The sequence below is a fragment of the Schistocerca nitens genome, chromosome 7 (assembly GCF_023898315.1).
Source record: "Schistocerca nitens isolate TAMUIC-IGC-003100 chromosome 7, iqSchNite1.1, whole genome shotgun sequence".
In the NCBI taxonomy this organism is placed as follows: Eukaryota; Metazoa; Arthropoda; class Insecta; order Orthoptera; family Acrididae; genus Schistocerca; species Schistocerca nitens.
The window spans coordinates 573,165,908-573,187,237 of record NC_064620.1 but is presented as its reverse complement, the minus strand read 5'-3'; the positions used below and the strand labels follow the sequence as shown (position 1 = coordinate 573,187,237).

The 21,330-nt window shown below is 38.5% G+C and overlaps 1 protein-coding gene across 1 annotated transcript in view; it reads left to right on the top strand.

Moving 5' to 3' along the window:
• The window catches only part of LOC126195138 (solute carrier family 22 member 1-like), a 286,230-nt gene that overhangs the window by 198,368 nt on the left and 66,532 nt on the right, over positions 1-21,330 (top strand). The window contains exons 4-5 of the mRNA XM_049933636.1: positions 14,370-14,473; positions 16,984-17,138. Of these exons, the coding sequence (XP_049789593.1) occupies positions 14,370-14,473; positions 16,984-17,138 (259 nt within the window). The remainder of the gene's footprint in view (positions 1-14,369; positions 14,474-16,983; positions 17,139-21,330) is intronic.

Sequence of the window (21,330 nt, the reverse complement as noted above, 5' to 3'; positions counted from 1 at the left end):
TTGCTTACCTTTTTTGGACGTCTTCGTTAGTAGGAAACTGGTTGTGTCATTAGGGCATTCTTCCGTTAGCCCGCACATACTGACCTCTATCAGCAAGTGTCACATGTTGTTTCTGGGGGGACAGCCTTACGAAGGACTAGAGCATCTATAGTCTGGGTTCAAAGATAACAGGTACTCTCCACATCAGATTCAAAAAATGGCTCTAAGCACTATGGGACTTAACATCTGAGGCCATCAGTCCCCTAGACTTAGAACTACATAAAACTAACCTAAGGACATCATACACATCCATGCCCGAGACAGGATTCGAACCTGCGACCGTAGCAGGCGCGCGGTTCCGGACTGAAGCGCCTAGAACCGCTCGGTCACAAAGGCCTGCCCACATCATATTAGTACGGCACTAAGGAGGAAGAGACATGACTACCCACAATATCAAGAGGATAAGGAGCTGTTTAAGTCCAGGGCATTCCTTCCATGTGTCGCCAACCTTTCGTCTACAGTAGGCAGGAACCTAAGTAAACATCAAGTTAAAGTAATCTTCCAGCCACTGGCGAAGTATAGTGCCCTTCTCGGTTCAGTAAAGGACAATTTGGGTCTCCAAAAGGCCGGGATTTACAATATTCCTTGCCAGTGTGGCAAAGCTTACATAGGTCAGAGGATACGCACAGAGCACGTAAGGTGCATTGTACATGAGCGCTACACTTGCCTTTCACAGCCCAATAAGTCGGCCATAAGTGATAATCGTATTTTTTTTTCTTTATTGGATTTCGATTCCCCCCTAGAGGGCGGGGGGGGGGGGGGGGGGCGTGCTGGCAGCAGCGTAATATGCCGCTCTGCAGCCTACAGAAAGGTTAAAAACAAAATAGAAACAGGCGATAATATGGTGACTGATTGAAACTGGAACAAGGCGAAAAATTGTGAAGAGAATATAAAAACAGAGCGTCGTTGAAGCTGATTGAAACACATAATAAATAGACAGACACAATCAAAAGACACGGCAACAGTCTGGTTTCTGTTCACAACAGTTTAAAAGCACACCTAACGACAGTATGGTGTCCATTCGCAACACTGACAGCGAACACACAACACTGAACATGCACTTAAATCGGCACTATAGAGGATGAGGGAGGGGGGGGGGGGACCTGAACCAATGAGGGAAAGAAAGAGGGGAGGAGAGGAAAGGAAAAAGGGGGGGCCGATAGATGGAGAGGGCACAGAAAAAGGGGGGATCAGTGCTGCGGACACGAGAAATGTGTGGGGAAGACAGTAGAGGGGAAAGAAAAAAAGGACTTGGGGGGGGGGGTGGCTGTGAATGAAGTCAAGGAATGGGTAGGGGGAGAGAGGAGCCCGGGAAAAGGGGGAGGGAGGGGATCGGAGGATCATAGTTGATAGGAGGGATAAATGGAGGGAGAGAGGGCATCATCCAGGAGGGGAAGTTGATGGAAGCCACCTTGGGAAAGGAAATGAAGGGTGTAGAGGTGGAAGGTTGGGGGAACACAACTGTGAAGGTGCAGGAGCTGGTGGGGGTTGGAGAGGAGAGGAGCAACAAGGGGATGAGGATCATCAAGTCAGTGGGAGGTGCAGAGGATGTGGTCATGTTCAAGAAAAAGGAGCAGATGGGGGAAAGGAATCAGGTCATAGAGGATCTGTGTGAGGGATGGGAGGTGTATATAGAAGGCAAGGTGGAGTGCATGGTGCTCAAGGATCTGGAGGCACTTATAGAATTTGGGGGGGGGGGGGGGGGGGGGATATCCAGGCAGGACTGGCATAACAGAGGCTGGGACGTATTAAGGATTTATAGGTGTGGAGGGTGGTAGAGGGGTGCAACCCCCATGTCCAGCCAGAGAGGAGTTTAAAGAGATGGAGGCAGTTGTGGGCTTTGGATTGGCTAGAGCAGAGATGAGGGATCCAGGTGAGGTGGCGGTCAATGGTGAATCCAAGATAGGTGAGGGTGGGGGAGAGGCAGACAGGATGAGCGCAGATGGTAAGGGAAAAATCAAGTAGCCAAAAGGAGTGAGTGGTATGACTTATGATGATTGCCTGGGTCTTGGAAGGATTGATTTTGAGGAGCAACTGGTTACACCATGTGGAAAAAAGGTCAAGGTGATTCTGGAGAAGGCGTTGGGACAATTGAAGGAGCGAGGGCAAGGAAGGCGGTATCATCAGCATACTGCAGGAGATGGACCAGAGGTGGGGGGAGGGGGGGTTGGGGCATATCTGCCGTGTACATGAGGTAGAAAGTCAAAACCACTACTTAAATTAATGAGGTGGAGCATAAACCATTATGTTAAGTAGTGGTTTTGACTTTGTACATATGTACTGTTTGTGTTTTCCTTTTCTTTTTCGTTTGTAAATGTATAGCTATGATGTTCTTTTAATCATTGACAAAGGTCTTCTTAGTCACTTGTGGGTTTTATTGTAGTTCTGAAGAAGGTGTAGTTATCTACACTGAAACATGGGTTAACACTTAACACTAAGTGCTTTTTTCGCGACCGAGGCGGGGTTTATAGTTTTTAAAAAAATCAGGTTTGCTTTAAATACACACTGTAAAGGTCATGAGCATTAGTTAACCTTCAGATTGGATGTGGTAAATGATGTTAATCAAGAATGCCTTTAAGGTAACAAAGATGCCATTATTAGCACCTCACTGAATTTGAATGAGGTCGTGTAATAGGCCTATGAGATGCTGGATGTTTCTTCTGCAATATGGCATAAAGTCTTAGCGGGAATGTAGCCACTGTACATGATTCTTGGCAGTATGGTCATGAGAATGTGTTGTCACAAGACCATGCTCCAGGTGGCCACATGGAGCACCTAGAGGGAAGACCATCGTGTTTTGCGTATGGTTCTGGTGGATTGTAATGCATCCACAGCAACAATCTGAACAACAGTTGGCACCACAGTAACATAACAAACTCTTAAAAATAGGGTACTTCAGGGACAGCTCTGAGCCATGGTCGGTTTAGCATGCATTCTGCTAACAACAAGCCACTGCCATTTCTGACTTCAGTGGTGTCAAGTTACAGCTCATTGGAGGGCATGGTGGAGATCTATTTTGTTTTTTGATGAAAGGTAGTTCTGCCTCAGTGCCAGTAAAGATCGTGTGTTGGGTAGAAGAAGGCCAGGTGAGGGCCTGCAATTAACCTGTGTGCATGCTAGACACACTAGACCTACACATGGAGTTATGGTCTGGGGTATGATTTCATATGTCAGCAGAAGCACTCACGTGGTTATCCCATGCTCCCTGACAGTAAATTTGTATGTCAGTCTGGTTATCTGACATGCTCTGTTGCCATTCATGAACAATATTTCACAGCATGTTTTCCAGCAGATAATATTTGTCCACATACCACTATTGTAACATGAAATGCTCTACAAAATGTCGACTTGTTTCCTTGGCTTGTTTGATCACCAGTTCTGTCTCCAGTTGAGCACATATGGAATACCATTGGATGACAACTCCAGCTTCGTCAATAACCAACATTAACTTCCCATGTATTGATCGATCAAGTGCAACAGGCATCGAACTCCATCGCTCAAGCTGACATCTGGCACATGTACAACACAACACATGCACATCTGCATGTTTGCATGCAACATTTTGGTGGTTATTAATCTACCAGAAATTCACATTTATAATGGCTTATATTGTACTTACATTAACATATGATCTTGCAATGTAAATCACTTAAAAACGTTACCTAAACAAATGTATTCCCAAAATTTCATTAATTATTTTTAAGTGTTGTGGCTTTTTTCCATCAGTGTATAGAAACATATATAATGCAATTTAGTACTAATTTCAATAGGTATCAGTATGCCAAGATTATCACTAGTCATAATTTGTTATTGATATATGACATACTTTAACGAAACAGTTTTTATTGGCTCCTCCTACCTATTAATGTATGAGAGCATACTGAAAAGTAATATCTCTGAATTTTTTACTCTTTGCTTGATACTGGTTGAGGTATTACATATCATGCATATTACTTGGTCAACTTTCCTGCTTCAGTGAAGCAAGTTGCATGCCTCTGCTGTAGAAGTGTATCATGTGACATGGTAGTGTTCCATCTTGGGTCCATTGCTTTTTCTTGCGTACATTAATGACCTCTCATCTATTACATTGCGAGATGCTAAATTTGTTTTGTTTGCAGATGATACAAACAGTGCAATAAGTAGCAAGTCAAGTACTGCTAATCAAATTTTCACTGACATTAATAAGTGGTTTAAAGCTAATTCACTATCATTAAACTTTGAGAAGACCCACTATATGCAGTTCAGAACCTGTAAGAGATTTCCATCCAGCATGTGAATAACATATGAAGACATGCAGATCGAAGAGGTTGACAGTGTTAAATTTCTGGGATTACAACTTGATAATAAATTCAGCTGGGAAGGGCCTGCCACAAAATTGCTTAAGTGCCTCAACAAGTCTGTGTTTGCAGTGAGAATGATGTCAGATGTAAGAGATATAAATAACTTGTATACTTTGCTTACTTTCATTCTATTATGTCATATGGGATCATTTTCTGGGGCAACTCATCAAACCAAGCAAAAGTTTTTATGGTGCAAAAACGTGTGATAAGAATAATTTGTGGTGTAAATTCAAGAATATCATGTAGAAACCTGTTCAAGGAACTTTTTATTCTAACCACTGCTTCTCAGTATATTTATTCCTTAATGAAATTTGTTGCAAGTAATACATCTCTATTTCCAACCAATAGTTAAAAACATAGTACCAATGCTAGGAATAAGAACAATCTACATAAAGACCTAAAATCACTTTCCTTGGTCCAAAAATGGGTCAAATTTTCAGGAATACACATGTTCAATAAATTACCAGCAACCATTAAAAACTTGGTTTCAGATAAAGCATGGTTTACACAGAATTTGAAAGACTTTTTGGTAGGCATCTCCTTCTACTCTATAGATGAATATCTTGACAGAGACTGTTAAGCCAATTAAGCCAGTTTAAGTAAAAATGTCTTTGACAGCACTTTGTCACAACAGTCAAGATTAGGTATTTTGTGTATGATAAATTTATTAATAGTGCATAACAATGTTTCATTCTGACAGTGTGTTAATTCTGTAAACATTAGCTGCTCCGGTCTACCACATTGTATTCACCTATTTCAACAATCTCCTGACAGATAATCAGGGTAGTAAGTCTTATATTCAAATGTTTTGTGTTTCTATGCTATACTTTCAGACATGTTTCACACCCACGAGAATCACCTCATTTTTGGGGGCTAGGAAACAAAAACTGAATCTAATATAATCTAATCTGCACTGTGAGACCCTCAGAAAACTGAAAGCATGAATTTGAAGAGTATTTCCACACATGTAGCACCCTCTCCTTCAGGATGACAATGCCAGACCACACATGAGTGATGCAACATCTGCAACAACTTGGCGCTTCTGGTTCACTGCAATTAAGCATCCTACATTCACTCCTGACTCGGCCCCATTTATTTTCTTCTGTTTTCAAAACTTAAAGAACTTTGAAGACCTCACTTTGATAGTGAAGAGGTGGTGCAAGCAGAGATGAGGTTATGGCTCCCATCAACAAAGCTGAACAGTGTACAGTGACGGTATCAACAAACTGGTCTGTCGTCGGAGAAATGTGTTGGTTGTCAGGGTGTCTGTGTTGAGAAATGAATAAGTAGTTGTGAAGAACAAAGATGTAGCATGTTAATAAAGTTTGTTTTGTTTAAAAGGCTGAAAGAGTTTTCACACAGAAAATTCAGAGGCATTACTTTTCAGCACACCCTTGTATAACTTGACTCCTCTCACATTTCTGAAGGCTCTTCTTCATGGTGGAAGAATGACTAAATAAAATAAAAAAAAACTTTCATATACTAATATGCCATGTCAAGCAGTCTCATTTCTTTTGTCTTGATGTAGCATATTTTTCATTGGTTTTAGAAAACTTTTATGCAATGATTGTTGCAATTACATACATATTTGCATGTACACAAATTTAGCTCTTAAATTTGTTTACTGAGAAGTGTTTTGCTAAAACTCAGATTCATTGTATTCGCAATTCTGCAATCAGTAATGAACATATTAGTCTTGCTAGACAGCAAAGTGTTGGTGAATGTCTGAATTTATTTTATTTATTTATTTTATTATCCATCTTTTGGCATTAAAAATGCAATTGATGAAAGATACAAAAAATTTTCCTTGATGCTGCACAAGGTATTTGCATTATATTTACATGTATAAGTTTAATCTAAGTGAAACTACATTAGTACTGGTACTAAGATCATCTTTAGTGCACATTATAAACTCTTCTATTGTATAAAAAGCTTTTTCTCTGAGCCATTTCTTTGTGACACTTTTAAACTCATTCAGTGACACACTATGTGCCTCTATTGGCAACATGTTAAATAGTTTTACTCCCATGTACCTGTAACTATCTTGAGTTTTCTTTAGTCTAGCAACTGGGATGTCAATTTGCTGTTTTATATGTGTCATGGTGATGGATAGATTGTCGTAGTTTGTGACTGTGTTGGTTTTCTTTTGTGTGTATCAGACAACTTAGTATAAAGAGGGCTGCAACTGTTAGTATTTTTAGATTTTTGAAATATGGTGTACAAGACTCGTTATTTCTGACTCCATGGATGCATCTGAAAGCTTGTTTTGCCCCGGGTGAGTTTCCCCACAACAAAGTGGCGTATGTTAAATGGGCGTGGAAAAAGGCATAGTATGCTTGCCTACCATGCACAGGTCTGTGAGCCATGTGCAGTGTGTCTGGCTATTTGCGTTGTCAAGGCAGTCCAACCAATTTACCCATGCACGTACTCAAAGACATAATGACAAAGCAGTAGTATGTTTACAGATTAGATTAACACAACTGCCACCAAATGTAGAACGTTAGAGTTTGATCACATTCCAACAACTCTGACCTTGTTAATTATATCATTATTATGTGGTACCACAGTATTGTAATAGCTTCTAGGATGAGTCTCACTTATTTTTCTGTTTTGAGACTCAGTTCAGTTTACTTACATTTTTCGTGTGGCCAGTGCTTGTGTTTGAATAGTATCAATTGAGTTTTAGAGCTACTTGGCTTTATCTTTCATAAGTTCATCTAACTTTTCACTTCGGTGGTCTAGTATGGGGCTAACTCTTTGGCAACCTTTACTGTTTCTTCTGTGCACCAATACGTGCTGTTGCACAAATGTAGAGCTAGATTCTGACGTCACCTCATCAGTGAAGGAAATTCGACCGATTTGCATTATATATATGATTTTCAGTGTTCTTGAATGAGGTGTATATCTCTTCCCTGAATTAATCTTCACCTCTAAGACATTGTGGGCTCTTTGTATGTCAGGAGCTGCATGTCAAATTTATAAAATCAAAATGAAGTGGCCAAAACAGTAGAATACTTTAAAAATTTTGTTCGTTGCACCTCAAACTGGTGCAGGTTCAGGACCTAAAGCTTGGTAGAACATTGACTTGCCAAGGCTGCTACCACTGATGCTTGTATGCCTTGTAATGATCATGGTAAGAGAACATACATTGTTTTAAACAAGCTTGTAAAAGTTTACAGTTAAAATTTGTTCAGTTTTAGAGAAGAGGTTACAGAATTTAGTTTTATATTTTGTTACAAAATTTATACAGTAGTTAACACACAAAAATATTATGATCATTATGTCCAAATTACATGAAATACCTTTCTACAGCAATGTCTGAATTACTTTTCTTAATAACTTTTAAATGCAAATTTAATTGTGATACTAACATGAATCCTGCATCTTTATAAATAGCTGCATAATAATTGCTATTAGTTTTCTACATATGAATTTTGTAGATCATAGTTCAGATATTTGTTTACAGCGATTTTTACATATTTTCTGTTACTGATTAGATATCATAAAATATTTATTATACTCCATCTTAGTTGCACTTTTGTACCCCAGTTTCATCAATACAAGAAATTAACAATATTACAATGCATAGTTATATTTTTACATAACCTTGCATAGAGTATGAACATAACATTGGATATATTAAAACAATAAGTATCATAGTTTTCATTAAATGTCTCCAAATTCTTCTACTTTACATACTGCAACTCAGACAACTATTACTGTTGAAGCACAACAATGCCAGGAGAGAGACAGCAAGCTTATGTAACATAATGAATAAAAATTTTTTAGGCCTAATATAAAAACTTTCAGTTCATAGATCACAATTTTCATTATACAATTAAATCATGATTACTAGTTTTGGTTGCTTTTTACAGCCATCTTCAGATTGTCTAAATCATAAAAATGAATTGCAGTTGTCATGCAGTAACATGCATTATGTGCCAACAAGACTAGGACTGTGCACAGTTAAAAGTTTCATCAAGTGTTAGCCAGATTGTAAACCAAAATCTTGCAAGATTTGGGTAACAAGGGAGAAAAATGGCCAGTTGCATAAGTAAACTTTGCATCAAATATCTAGTATATGCCATTGTACAGCAATCCTATAGTGAGAAAAAAGAGACTGTGGTGCTTTTCTCACTATAATGTCTGTTATACAATTGAATGTTCTGGACATTTGATAAAATTTCTACTTATACAACTGACCATTTTTCTTCTTTATTACCTTCATCTTGTAAGATTATGTTTTACAACGTGACTTGGACGTAATGAAGCTTTTAACTACCTACTGTCAAACAACAGTAAGTTGAGGTGGGAGTATCAACAATATTATGAAAAGGCTAGATTGCTACTACCTGTAAAGATGACATATTGATTAAAGACAGGCACAATGAAAAGACCCAGGTTCAACAGCTGCCCAATCCACCTACCCAGAACTTCCTATTCCAGGTCTGTCACAGGCTTATCCTACCCCATCAGAGGCTGGACTACCTGTGAAAGCAGCCACGTCATATACCAGCTCTCCTACAGCTTTTTATATTGATAAAAATAAGACATATGAAAGTGAATCTAGATCATCTGTGTGTTCTAACGAGAGCAATGTTTCTCCAAAGTGTACTATAAAAATGACAGAACGAGGGCACCTGGAGAACAACAAATATCAAGTCTGTGTATTAGGTGATAGTCATGCAAAGGGTGTGGCACAAATAATAAATGATCGGCAGTCGCAATTCAGAGTAACAGCCATTGTCAAACCTGGTGCTCCCCTTAATGAAATAGTAAATAATTGTGAAAACTTAGTTAAGACTGGAACACGCTGTGTGCTAATAGGTGGAGCAAATGACATATACAAAAATGAAAGCCAACTAGCGACAAGGGCACTTCAAACAACTCTAAAAAAGCTCTCAGATCTAAATTTAAAGGTTCTCGTTGTAAGTGTGCCACATAGACATGATCTAATCGAGGAATCATGTGTAAACAAAGAAATAAAGTCAACATATAATAAATTCAGGAAGATCTGCTGTGCTTTTAAGTGTGCAACTTTTGTGGATGCAAACAGCTCAGTGAGAAATCATTTCACGAGGCATGGACAGCACAGGAACTTTTATGGAAAAAAGTTGATGGGTGAAAAGATACTAGAAGAAATAAGCCGCATAACAGTAGAAAAGTTCCCTAAAATCCCACTCCAAATGAGGGCAGAAGCAGAAGAAATGAAAACCTTAACAAGAGCCACATTTGCTGAAACACTAAAAACATCATCATCTGCTATTGTAAATATTAAAATGTCATCAGCTGCCACAGCTAGTATAAACAATCAATCAGCATCATCCACTTCAAGTAGGAAAAGCAACAGAAACAAGAAACCTGTGGTACAACAGGATTTTTGGTATCCAGCCATAATGAAAACTCCAAGATAACAGTGTTAAACGAAAGGAGAAATACCACCAGTGCTCACTCCCCTGTTCTAAAGATTATGACTCTAAATGTGCAGTGCCTCAAGAACAAATATTGTGAACTTGAAATAGCAGTAAGTAACACCCAACCTGATGTCTTGTGTATTACTGAACATTGGTGTAAGGACCAAGAAATTAGTAGTATTCATATTAATCCATTTAAACTGGCAAATAATTATAGTAGGAAAATTGCAAAAGCTGGTGGAGTCGGTATTTACCTTAGACAAGAGTTAGAATTTAAAAAGAAATGTGAAGCACAGAACTTAAGTATTGAAAAGTTTTTTGAAGCAGGTGCCGTCCAGCTATATGGCCTGATGAAAAAAGTCATCGTCATAACAGTGTATAGGTCACCATGTGGAAACATAGAAGTCTTTTTTGATAAATTAGAATTGTTGCTAAATACTATTTACAAAATAGAAACTGTGATTATTCTTTGTGGTGATTTCAATATTAATCTTCTAGTTGAAAGTCAACAAAAAAGGCAATTTTTGGACATATTAAAGAGTTTCAACATGTCACCACATATAAACAATTCAACTAGAATAACAAACACCTCCAATAGCCTCATAGATAACATTTTCTCAAATATGTCAGAAACTGACATAGAGGTAACAAACATAGATTTAGGATTGTCTGACCACAATGCTCTCACCATTGAAATCCCTTTAAGGTCAAAGGAAGGTAAAGGTGTAAATAATATTTACAAAAGAAACTTCTCTGTGGACAGTTGTAATCAGTTCATAAGTATCTTAGAAAATGAAAATTGGTTAGATGTTATGAAACAGTCAAGTACAGATGAGGCATATAGTGTATTTGTATCGATTTATATGATGAACTTTGAGATGTGTTTTCCAAAGAAACTGACCAGAATCAAGTCTACTGGATACGTAAAATCAAGTTCTTGGATGACTCTTGGAATTAAGAAATCATGTGAAAACATGAAAAAACTGAATTCAGAGTTGAGGGAGTGTACAAATATTGATTTTATAGAATATGTAAAGAGGTATAGGAAAATATACCGCAGAGTAATTGCAAATGCAAAGTTATTAAGTAATAATATGGAAATTAAACAGTCCAGAAATAAAACTAAAATAGCATGGGAAATTGTGAGAAAAGAAATCGGGGTACCTACCAAAGACAAGGAAATTATTCTAAAAGATGAGGAGAATAAAATGGTAGATAAATATGCCATGCCTAATTATATAAATAATTACTTTTTAAATGTACCGCAGACTTTAAGCAGGAATCTTGGGGAGCAGAATAAGATGGAAGCACCCAAGGCAGCCAGCAGTATGATGGCAGTTCCAACAAACGAAAAAGAAGTTTTAAAAGTGATTAAAAGTCTGAAGTCCAAGATGTCAGCTGGAGTAGATGAGGTGCCAATAATATTAGTAAAGAAAACAGCTAATCAGATAGCGAAACCATTAGCGCACATAGCAAACGTGTCAATGGCTGAGGGCGTGTTTCCACAAAAACTGAAAATTTCTAAAGTCATTCCCCTGTTAAAAAAGGGGGATAAACTTAAAATAGAAAACTACAGACCTGTCTCACTCCTCTCAACTTTCTCTAAAGTTTTAGAAATACTAATGAAATATAGAGTCACACATTATCTTAACATGCACAACCTGATAAACAGTAATCAGCATGGATTTCAAGCTGGGAGAAGTACCGAAACAGCTGTACTAGAATACACAAAAGAAATAATCACTAAATTGGAAGAGGGAAATAGTGTAGTTTGGATAAATCTAGATTTGTCAAAAGCCTTTGACACTGTTGACAACAACATACTTTTGAAAAAGCTTGAAGCTATAGGTATCAGAGGACTGGTAAAAAAGTGGTTTGAGTCCTATCTGGAAAAGAGGATGCAGGTGGTTGAAATTACAGCACTAAATATTAATCAAAAAATTAAACTAAGATCAGATCCGAGGGAGGTCACAGTAGGAGTACCCCAAGGAAGTGTATTAGGCCCCTTGCTGTTCCTCATTTACATTAATGATATTCAGGTGTCAGAGAGACAAGCTAGAATCATGTTATTTGCTGATGATACTAGTTTAATAGTTAGTGATACGAAGCAGTCATTGCACAGTACTGTGAACCATGCCCTACAAGATATACAAAAATGGTTTAGTGCTAACAAGCTAACACTGAATGCAAAAAAAAACTAATTATGTGCAATATGGAAAAATAAGTGAACAGGATGACCTAAATCCCACCATGGAGGGCAAACAACTTGAAAGAGTACAGTGTGCAAAATTCCTGGGTATGCACATTGATGAGAAGATTAATTGGAAGGACCATGTGATGAACTTAGCACTAAAACTAAATTCAGCATGTTTTGTGCTTAGAATAATTTCAAGAGTTTGTAGTAATGACTGTACCAGATTAGTATATTTTGGCTATTTTCAGTCCATTGCATCCTATGGGATAGTATTCTGGGGAAAAACAAATTGTCGTCTAAATGAGATTTTCAAATTACAAAAACGTGCTATTCGGATAATGACCCACAGCCCACCTCAAACACATTGTAGGCCCCTTTTTAAAGCATTGAAAATTTTAACAATTCCATCATTATACATTCTGAAATGTCTGTTGGTGATCAAAAGAAATCAGGACAAAATGAAAACCAATACAGACTTCCATAATTACGATACACGGCAATGTAAAGATCTCCACATACAAGCTGTAACAAGGACCCAAAGCCAGAAACATGTATGTAATCAAGGCATCAAACTTTTTAATGCACTACCAAAACATATCAAAGAGCTGGAAAATGAGGATAAATTTAAAACTGTTCTAAAGAACCACATGCTTGACAAATGCTATTACAGCATAAGCGAATATCTCTGTGCAACTGTATAAAATATATGTTTAAGTTAATGTGACAAATGAAATTACAACAGTGCATAATAAATTATGTTATAAAAACACTTATTAGTTGTATATTGTATTAAACATAAGATAGATTAATATGAATTCAGCACAGATACAAATTTTGTAAAGATATTATATAGTTGTTAAAATGTACCCTGACAAATCCTATATCACAAATGTGATCATTGGGATGATAATAAATAAATAAATAAAATAAATAAATAAATGTGACTGCCAATCGGCTGTCCACCAGGATGAATGGCCAATGCCAAACTGCAACCAAGAACAAAGTGTAACACACAGAATGTTGCTTCACAGCCTGGCCATCTGAATCCTCCCCTCCACCAGCAGCTTTTCTGAACTGTGCAGACAGGGAGCTATCCTTACAACACATTCTCCACTCTCGATATTATACTGGCCTCAACCTACAGTAACATACTGTTCCCACACCCTCCACCCAACAGTTTCTGCCCTCTGTCCCCTATACCTTCAACCAGTTCACATCCCCTCATCCTCATTGTGCACAATTCTCTGCCAATGCACCCACCAGTCTTTTTCCTCTTCTCTGCCTCTCTTCTTTTCCACTCCCCCCTCCCTCAGCATACAGCCTTCTGACACTGTGCCTGGTAGCCTTGTCCAGCTTCTATCTAGTCCCTGTGGTCTCTACCAGACAGTGCTAACTCCTCTCCCTCCACCCACACCCTACTATCCCTCTCCCTTCCTCACCCCACTCTGGATTGCTGCTGCCACTAGATGAGACAACATTGCATTCTGGCCAGAAAGGCCAGAGATAGCGGTCATGTGTGTGTGAGGTGTGCTTGCTTGTGTGAATGTGTGTGCATTTTCTTTCCTGAAGAAGGCTCTAGCCAAAGCTAAATGTGTAACAATCTTGTTGGGCTTGTGTGCAACTCAATAAGTCACCTTTATGGAGACTAGCACTCTAGCTTTCCATAACTTTTTTTAAGTACATATTGTCCATAGCCCCTGGCCCATAATATGAATGCATGTCATTGCACAACTGTTGCTAATGATGATGTTTTTCAATGCATATGATGTGAAGATTATTGTAGCAAACAGCTGAAACTAGGCATCATGCTTTAATTGTACGATGAAAATTTGCAGCGTAGGCAGTAAAAGATTTTTATTTTAAAAAAATTTTTGTTTGGTAAACGATTACCCAATTTAAGAAATACTTCTGCAGATTGTTCCAGTGCACACCTGCAGCACTATTTATTGCTTTGACGTTTCTCGATGTGCTGTCACACAAAGAGTATATAAAGCAACTGTCGATAACCTACCAACTTGTTATGATGTTGTTTTATTACAGTACATGCCTTACTATTGTTTAAGTATAGCAATAAGTGGCATGAAATTGACAAAGAGTGTTCATATATCAGCAGTACAGTCTCTGACTGCTGTTGCAGTGAGAAATCATGTGGTATTAATGAGAATGTTGATATTAAATGTAGATGACTGCGATGAGAGCACATAAGGTGCTGACTAGTAATTCTATCAGTTTTTTACTTACCAATATTTAAATTAAATATTGTGTCAGGTATATTCTTCCATATAATTTCTTGGCCACTGCATTTTATAGTTAGTTCCAAACAAAATGTGATGTAACGAAGCTGCAAGATTCTCCTCTCTTACATAAGTCTGCTTGTTTCAGCACAACTGGGTGTGCGCAGATCGATGGAAGCCTACTGTCATTAAAACTACTTACTGGTTGAGTGCTGCTGGAGGTAGTGTGATATGGATGATTATTGGAAACAGGTAGCACCTCATAATCAACTTATTACTTTTATTGCTTTGCTTGATGTATAGTTTTGTGCAAATTATAATTTTCTTGTTGAGATTAGGCATTAGAGAGTCCTAGTTCCGTATCATATGTCATATAGAATCAAATCACTGTACTCAAAAACCTTCAAAATTGAAGTTAATAGCTTTGTTTCAGTAGTACATAATGTGTACCAGAGATGCCAAAACTTTAAGATTTCTATACTGGACATACCACAATTAGTGGTGACCATTTGGGGCACCAAGCTGAGAGGGCCACGAGGGGTGCCCAAGTGTAAGACCTGTATACAAGGCAAAAGTGTGCCAATCAATAACTCATTTGTGCAGAAAAATGTTCTCAAACTGGCCCTGCCCACTCAGTTACACGCAAAATCAGGTGATTCATGACTTCTGTGCCCACTGTAGTAGCAAAGAGCACAAGGTAGAAAGTTACTAACCTTGCAAAGAGATGGAACGAATATCAATTACATTATGTTTTCATCATGTTGATATATATGACATAATATGGTAAATGAAGTGTGAGCTCGTTTGTGAATTATTTTTGTTGATATAGATTCCTCGAGCAGTCACATTATTCAAGCTGGACTACCACGCTGTCTCAAAATTCTATGGTTTTTACAATTTATCCTCAATGGAAATTCATCCAAAGTTGGTGAAGGGTTATAAGAAGGCTGTTCCTTCATTTCCAATGTTTAAAAAAACAATGGCCTAAGTTCAACCATGGCCCTGCTTCTCCTGAAGATGATTCATGGGATGACATTCCAAACTAGCTTTCATGCTTGAAAGTATCATTTAATTTCATAATATAATATTGGAGAACTGTTAATTAAGGATGTATGAAGTAGCAGAAAAAAGAGAATGGTACATTTCATAAGAACAATTAATTCTGACAAACCTATGAGCAAAGTCGGTCCACACATGAAAATATCAATTCATGTCACAATATAGTACTGGAGAACTGTTGATCATTGATGTATGAAGAAGCTGAAGGACGAGAAAGGTACATTTTATAAGACTGGTTGTTTGATTTGAGAGAGGGGACCAAACAGTGAGGTTATCAGTCCCATTAGATTAGGGAAGGGTGGATAAGGAAGTAGGCTGTGCCCTTTCAGAGGAACTACCCCAGCTTTTGCTTGAAGTGATTTACAGAAATCATGGAAAACCTAAATCTGGATGGCTGATGCAGGTTTGAACCATTGTCCTCCAGAATGTGAGTTCAGTGTTCTAACCATTGTGCCACCTTGCTCGGTACATTTTATAAGAAAAATTAATTCTGATAACCCTAAGAGCAAAGCTGGTGCCACATTTGGCTGTAAGATGAACATAAGTATATGTAACACTCATTTTTAAACACTTATTTTCATTTTTCTGCATAAAAAGTGCTGTCCTTGACATTAGTTCTTCTCCATTATTTTAGGAAATTTTACATTAAGTTAAATATTGCCACTATGTTTTTAACTGTAGAGCTAATAATTACTTGTATTTACTTCATTTTTTTCTAAAACTTATTTTTTACACTCCTCCCCTTTTTCTGTAATGAAATTTTAGTGCACTTTTTCTGTAAAGAAATTTTGGTGCACACTCATTGGGCACAATCTTCTCAGAATGTCTTCTCCAATATTGCTCCTCACTTGTGTCTTCACTCTCCAAAGTATGTTAAATAACCATACTGTGGTTCCAGTAGCGGATTGTATGGACCTCAAAACTAACTAAAAGTGATGCGCAGTGATCAGGGAAACATCAGCTTCATTTTTGACGTGAATGACTAATATTTTTCTCCAGATAACAGCTAAATTAATTGTCTTTCTAAAGTTATAACATATATTCATATCTTTGGCAATTCCTTCTACTTGATTAATCTCTATAAAACATTGACAGATACTTCAGACAACACATTAGTCTTCTATTCCCCCCCCCCCTGGCCCCTGCAGAGTCCACTGTTTCTCTCCCCTCCCTTCTCACCTCTCCCATCCCTAGCACAGCCTCCTGATGTATAGCATTCACCCTCATCTCTGCCCTGATCTCCACCAGCCACCTTACATCACTTCTATACCCCCACTGCCCACACTTGCTGAGTTGCGTGTGTGTGTGTGTGTGTGTGTGTGTGTGTGTGTGTGTGTGTGTGTGTGTGTGTGAGCGCGCGCGCATGTGCATGCGTGTGTGCGTGTATGTGTACATGCATGCATGTGTGTCTAAATATGTTAAAAGAGTGCAATAGCTTAATAATCTTAATAATACCGAGAAGTCCAATTTTAAATGTACCTGTCCAGTACACATTGCCTTCTATATGTAGCGAATAGTAATCTATCCTAATTCAGAATGCATTTTAGACAACATCTAATTTATTTCATGCTGGCTTACTGTACATAAGATTATTGGAATATCAAGTGTAAAAATAAGAATTTTCTGGTTTATCCTTGTCATATTGTTTATTCCTTTTGTCCAAACTTTCCCGCAGATACTGTTATTAAAGTATTATGTTTCAGGTACAGCAAATGTTTTTCGCTGGTATTTAGTCTGGGTGTTTTGTTGTTTGGTGGTATTTTGACAATGATTTGTACAGCCTTCTCAACAGTTTTGTTTGCCTGGATAATCTTGGGATGTTGTCAGATGGCTGTTATGTGCCTGCCTATCTCAACAGGTAAGCAACAAACTTTTTGCACTTTGCAGCATATGATACACCTGCATACAGAAATACAACTTGCAATCTTTGATAAGACAGAAGCAACATACCAAAATTCCAGTGAGAAAACTGGAACAGGTGGGATGGCATGCAAATTTGACATTTATGAGCTCATGTCCTTTAGCTGATAGAGCAGGAGGCAGAGAAAGGTGTGAATGACAAAGGAGACACAGGTTGAGAATGTGTAAAAGCATAAAAATATGATAAGATAGAAAAAGAGAAAAATTTTGAAACTAAGAGTCAGAAGTAGGAAAGTGTAAAACAAAGCAGTTGTATTGCACAAATATCTGTAAATAGGCATTACAGATACAAGTCCACTGTCTCTCAGCAGCACCACCACCTAGCTCTGTCTCAAAAGAAGGAGTGGGGAGATTCAAAGATGTCGGGTGGGTCAAGCAGCATTAACAAAAGATCTATACACTTCATTATCAACTGATTAATACCAGTTGTGCTTATGTTAGCTAAAATTATTTCAATCAATTGGCAAACAGACCACAACTATTTAAAAGAATGGCCTCTTCCTCAGTTAAGTGAAGTAACTGATGTTTATCTGTCATTGAAAGCTTAACATTGACATGAATACAGGGGTATTTTGCATGGGAAACACTTACTTCATGTGTTGCAGCAGGACATCTCTTTACAAAACACTATTTGTCACACAGTTTTTCATGAGCATTGCTAATTGTTATGGAGCTAACAGGAATTGTCACTGCTTAAATCTAGAGTCAGTTAATTTGTAGAAGGAGTAGTTAATGAGACATGTTTTTACTTTTCTTAAGAATCGGTATGGATTTCCAATTTCTAGCTTTATTTTTGCACTGAGATATATGGTTTCACTTTAGGGGAAAAGTCTACATGATGTTACATTTGTGTCATGTGTCATGATTGTACAAATTCCCTCTCCTTATGTTCTCAGAAATTTTAGAGAAAGGAACTATATCAGAATATTGATCCACCTTTCTAACAGTACCCTTTTGATAACCTCTCATTTTGGCTTTCATCAAGAATACTGTACCCATTTCCTGACAACAACCCGTAACAAAGTTTGGTTTCGGCTCTGTCAAGGATACTCTTTAGAGAAAGCAGTACATGGTCCCATGAACTCAGTTCTAGTACAACTAAACAAGATGTTGACATTTTCTATGGTCCTCTCAAGGTCTTCCATTGTACAGATCATAAAATTTTACTAAAGAAATTTAAAAAATTTGGTATGCCCTTATGTGGATAGTCGTATCTCAACACTAGAAAACATAGACTCATATTAATAAATGAGGGAACAGTATTCAGAGTGATGTCATACAAAGTTTGGTGGTTGATCTATATCTGTTCTTGATCTACACTGACAATTTTTCAAAGATGTTTAGAGTCACTGCAAAAACTGTAATGCTTGCTGCTGATACTAGTAAACTAAAAAGGGCCCACATACATTTTTATCATACATAGGCACCAGAATAGTTAAACATGCTTAAAACTGGGTCACAGGAAACAGCATAATTTTTAATCTTACAAAAACACATGTTATACAATTCTAGACAAATAAAAATAGCAGAAGTATAAATCAGTGGGCACATATGAAATTAAACTACATGTGTGACAATCCTAGGCATCCTGATGGACAGCATACTCATATACTCATGTGGCACAAGTATGTATACAAGTTAATCAAACAGCTCAGTTCTGCCTGTTTTTCACTTAGAAATTTCTCTCATTATATTGACCTGTACATGGAATTACTAGTGCAGCTAAGGTTAAAACAGTATTTATTCCCAGAAGCATGCAGTAAGAACATTATATAAAGTTGATAACCTGGAACTTTGAAAATTTTACATTCACGTGTCAATATTTACTCCTAATGGCATTTGTAGTTAATATGAGTAGAAAGAGCAAATTTAAGATGGACTGTGATATTTACAACTATAAGCCTAGATATTTACAGCTATAAGACTGGAAGTAAAGATAGTTTCCATGAGGTCTTTGCATCCCTACATGAGGTTGAAAGTGGCATTTAGTATTCTGATACAGTGGAATGTGACAGATAGCTAGCAAACATCAGGTACAAAGTAGGAAATCTACAGACATTGCTACCTTGAAGTCCATGGCAGAGGTATGTTGCACACCATCAACTATGCCGATGATTACTTTTGCACGGTTAGTTACACTCTCTGGTCCAGGCAATAAGTGTGATTGGCAGAGTGTTGATGCAGATGTAGATGTAGGATCTGGACATCTGACGTATGCCACGAGGAGAGAGCACCAACAGATTGTCACCATGCATCAGTAGATCAAACAGCAGCACTAGGAGCCAGTCAGCAGTCTGTCCTGTCTCATGTGCAACATCCTGTAAGTGCTAATACCATTGCAAAGCGGCTCCACAATGCAGGGCTTGCCGCACTATGAACATTATGACACATGCCACTCACATCCATGTTGTGTTGTGCCTGACTTACCTCATGTCAGCAGTCATTAATGTGTGCCCCTACAGACTGGCAGCAGACCATTTTTGTGATGAGTCCTGCTTCTGTCTTGGAGGTGACAACCACAGGGTCCATGTCTGGAGGTGAAGTGGAGAGTGCCACAAAGAGTGGTTTATGGTCTCTCATCACACACCCCACCAAGGGTGTGATGGTGTTAAGAGTGATATCTTATGATGCCCATTCACAGTTAGTGTTCCTAACAGGCTCCTAGCAGCTGCATGGTACATGCATGAGCTCCTGCTACTCATAGCTCTGATGCTCATGAATGTCCAAGTGCATGTCCTATTCCTACAGGCCAATTCTCTCAGGTGCAAGTGGTGTGGGATGGAGTATCACAGGACTAAATACCAGACCTGTATAACTCTATGCCATGCTGCCTGGACCCTAAATTTACAACAATGTGGAAGCTCCATACTAGCTTGTACATTTTTTGGCTTTGTAGTGCAGTACATGTTGGTCCTTCAAAGTTGAAACTGTAATCATTTCATAAGCATGGTACCATCTACCTCCCCACCAAAAATTAATGTAGTCTACCTTGTCTTCTGGATGCAGCTCATTTTATGAGTGTAGTTAAAAAGTACCTCGTTAGTCATTTGTCAGAAAATCTGACACTGTGAGGTATATTCTGGTTAACATTAATGTTTATAAACAACAGGTTTGAACTTTTAACAATTTAGGAAAAAATAGACTGCTACTTACTGTAAAGACATGTCAAGTTGCAGACAGGCATGATTAAAAGACACTCACGTATAGCTTCTGGCCACAGCTTCATCAGTAAAGAGAGACACACACACTCACAACATTCACACACACACACACACACACACACACACACACACACACACACACACACACACACACGAGCAACCACGCCTCACACGACCACCAAATCCAGCATCTCAGGCTGTAATGCAACAGCACGTGGGATGCAATGAGTAATCTGGAGGGTATGGGGAAGGGGAAGGGAAAGGGGTAGTAGTGTACAGATGGGGAGAGAGACAAACACTGTCCGGTGGAATGTGCAGAGATTAGACTGCCAACAGGTGCAGTGTCAGGATTTTGTGGGGCAGGGAGGTGGAAGAAAAAGGAACAAAAAAGGAGAGGAGCAGGGAAAGATGGACAGACATGTTGGCAGAGGGCCGCAAATAAACAGGATGGGAGACAAGAATAGGGAGGGGATGATAGGACAGAGAGAGTGGAAACTGTTGGGTGGAGGGTGTGGGAACAGTGTTTTACTATAGGTTGAGGCCAGGATGATTAGGGGAGCAGAGAATGTGTTGTAAGGATAAGTCCCATCTGCACAATTCAGAAAAGCTGGTGGTGGAAAGAAGGATCCAGATGGCTTGGATAGTGAAGCAGCCATTGAAATCAAGTGTGTTATGTTCAGCTGCATGTTGTAGATTTGCTCTTGGCCACAGTTTGGCAGTCGCTGCTCATCCTCATGGAAAGCCAGTTGCTAGTCATACCAATATAAAAAGCTGTATAATGATTGCAACAGAGTTGGTAAATGACATGGCTGCTTTCACAGGTGGCCCAGCCCCTGATGGGGTAGGACTGGAATAGGAAGTGCTGGGTGGGCGGATTGGGCAGATTTTGCATCTGGGTCTTCCACACGGATATGATCCTTGTGACAAGGGGTTGGGATTGGGAGTGGCGGAGGGATGGACTAGGATGTT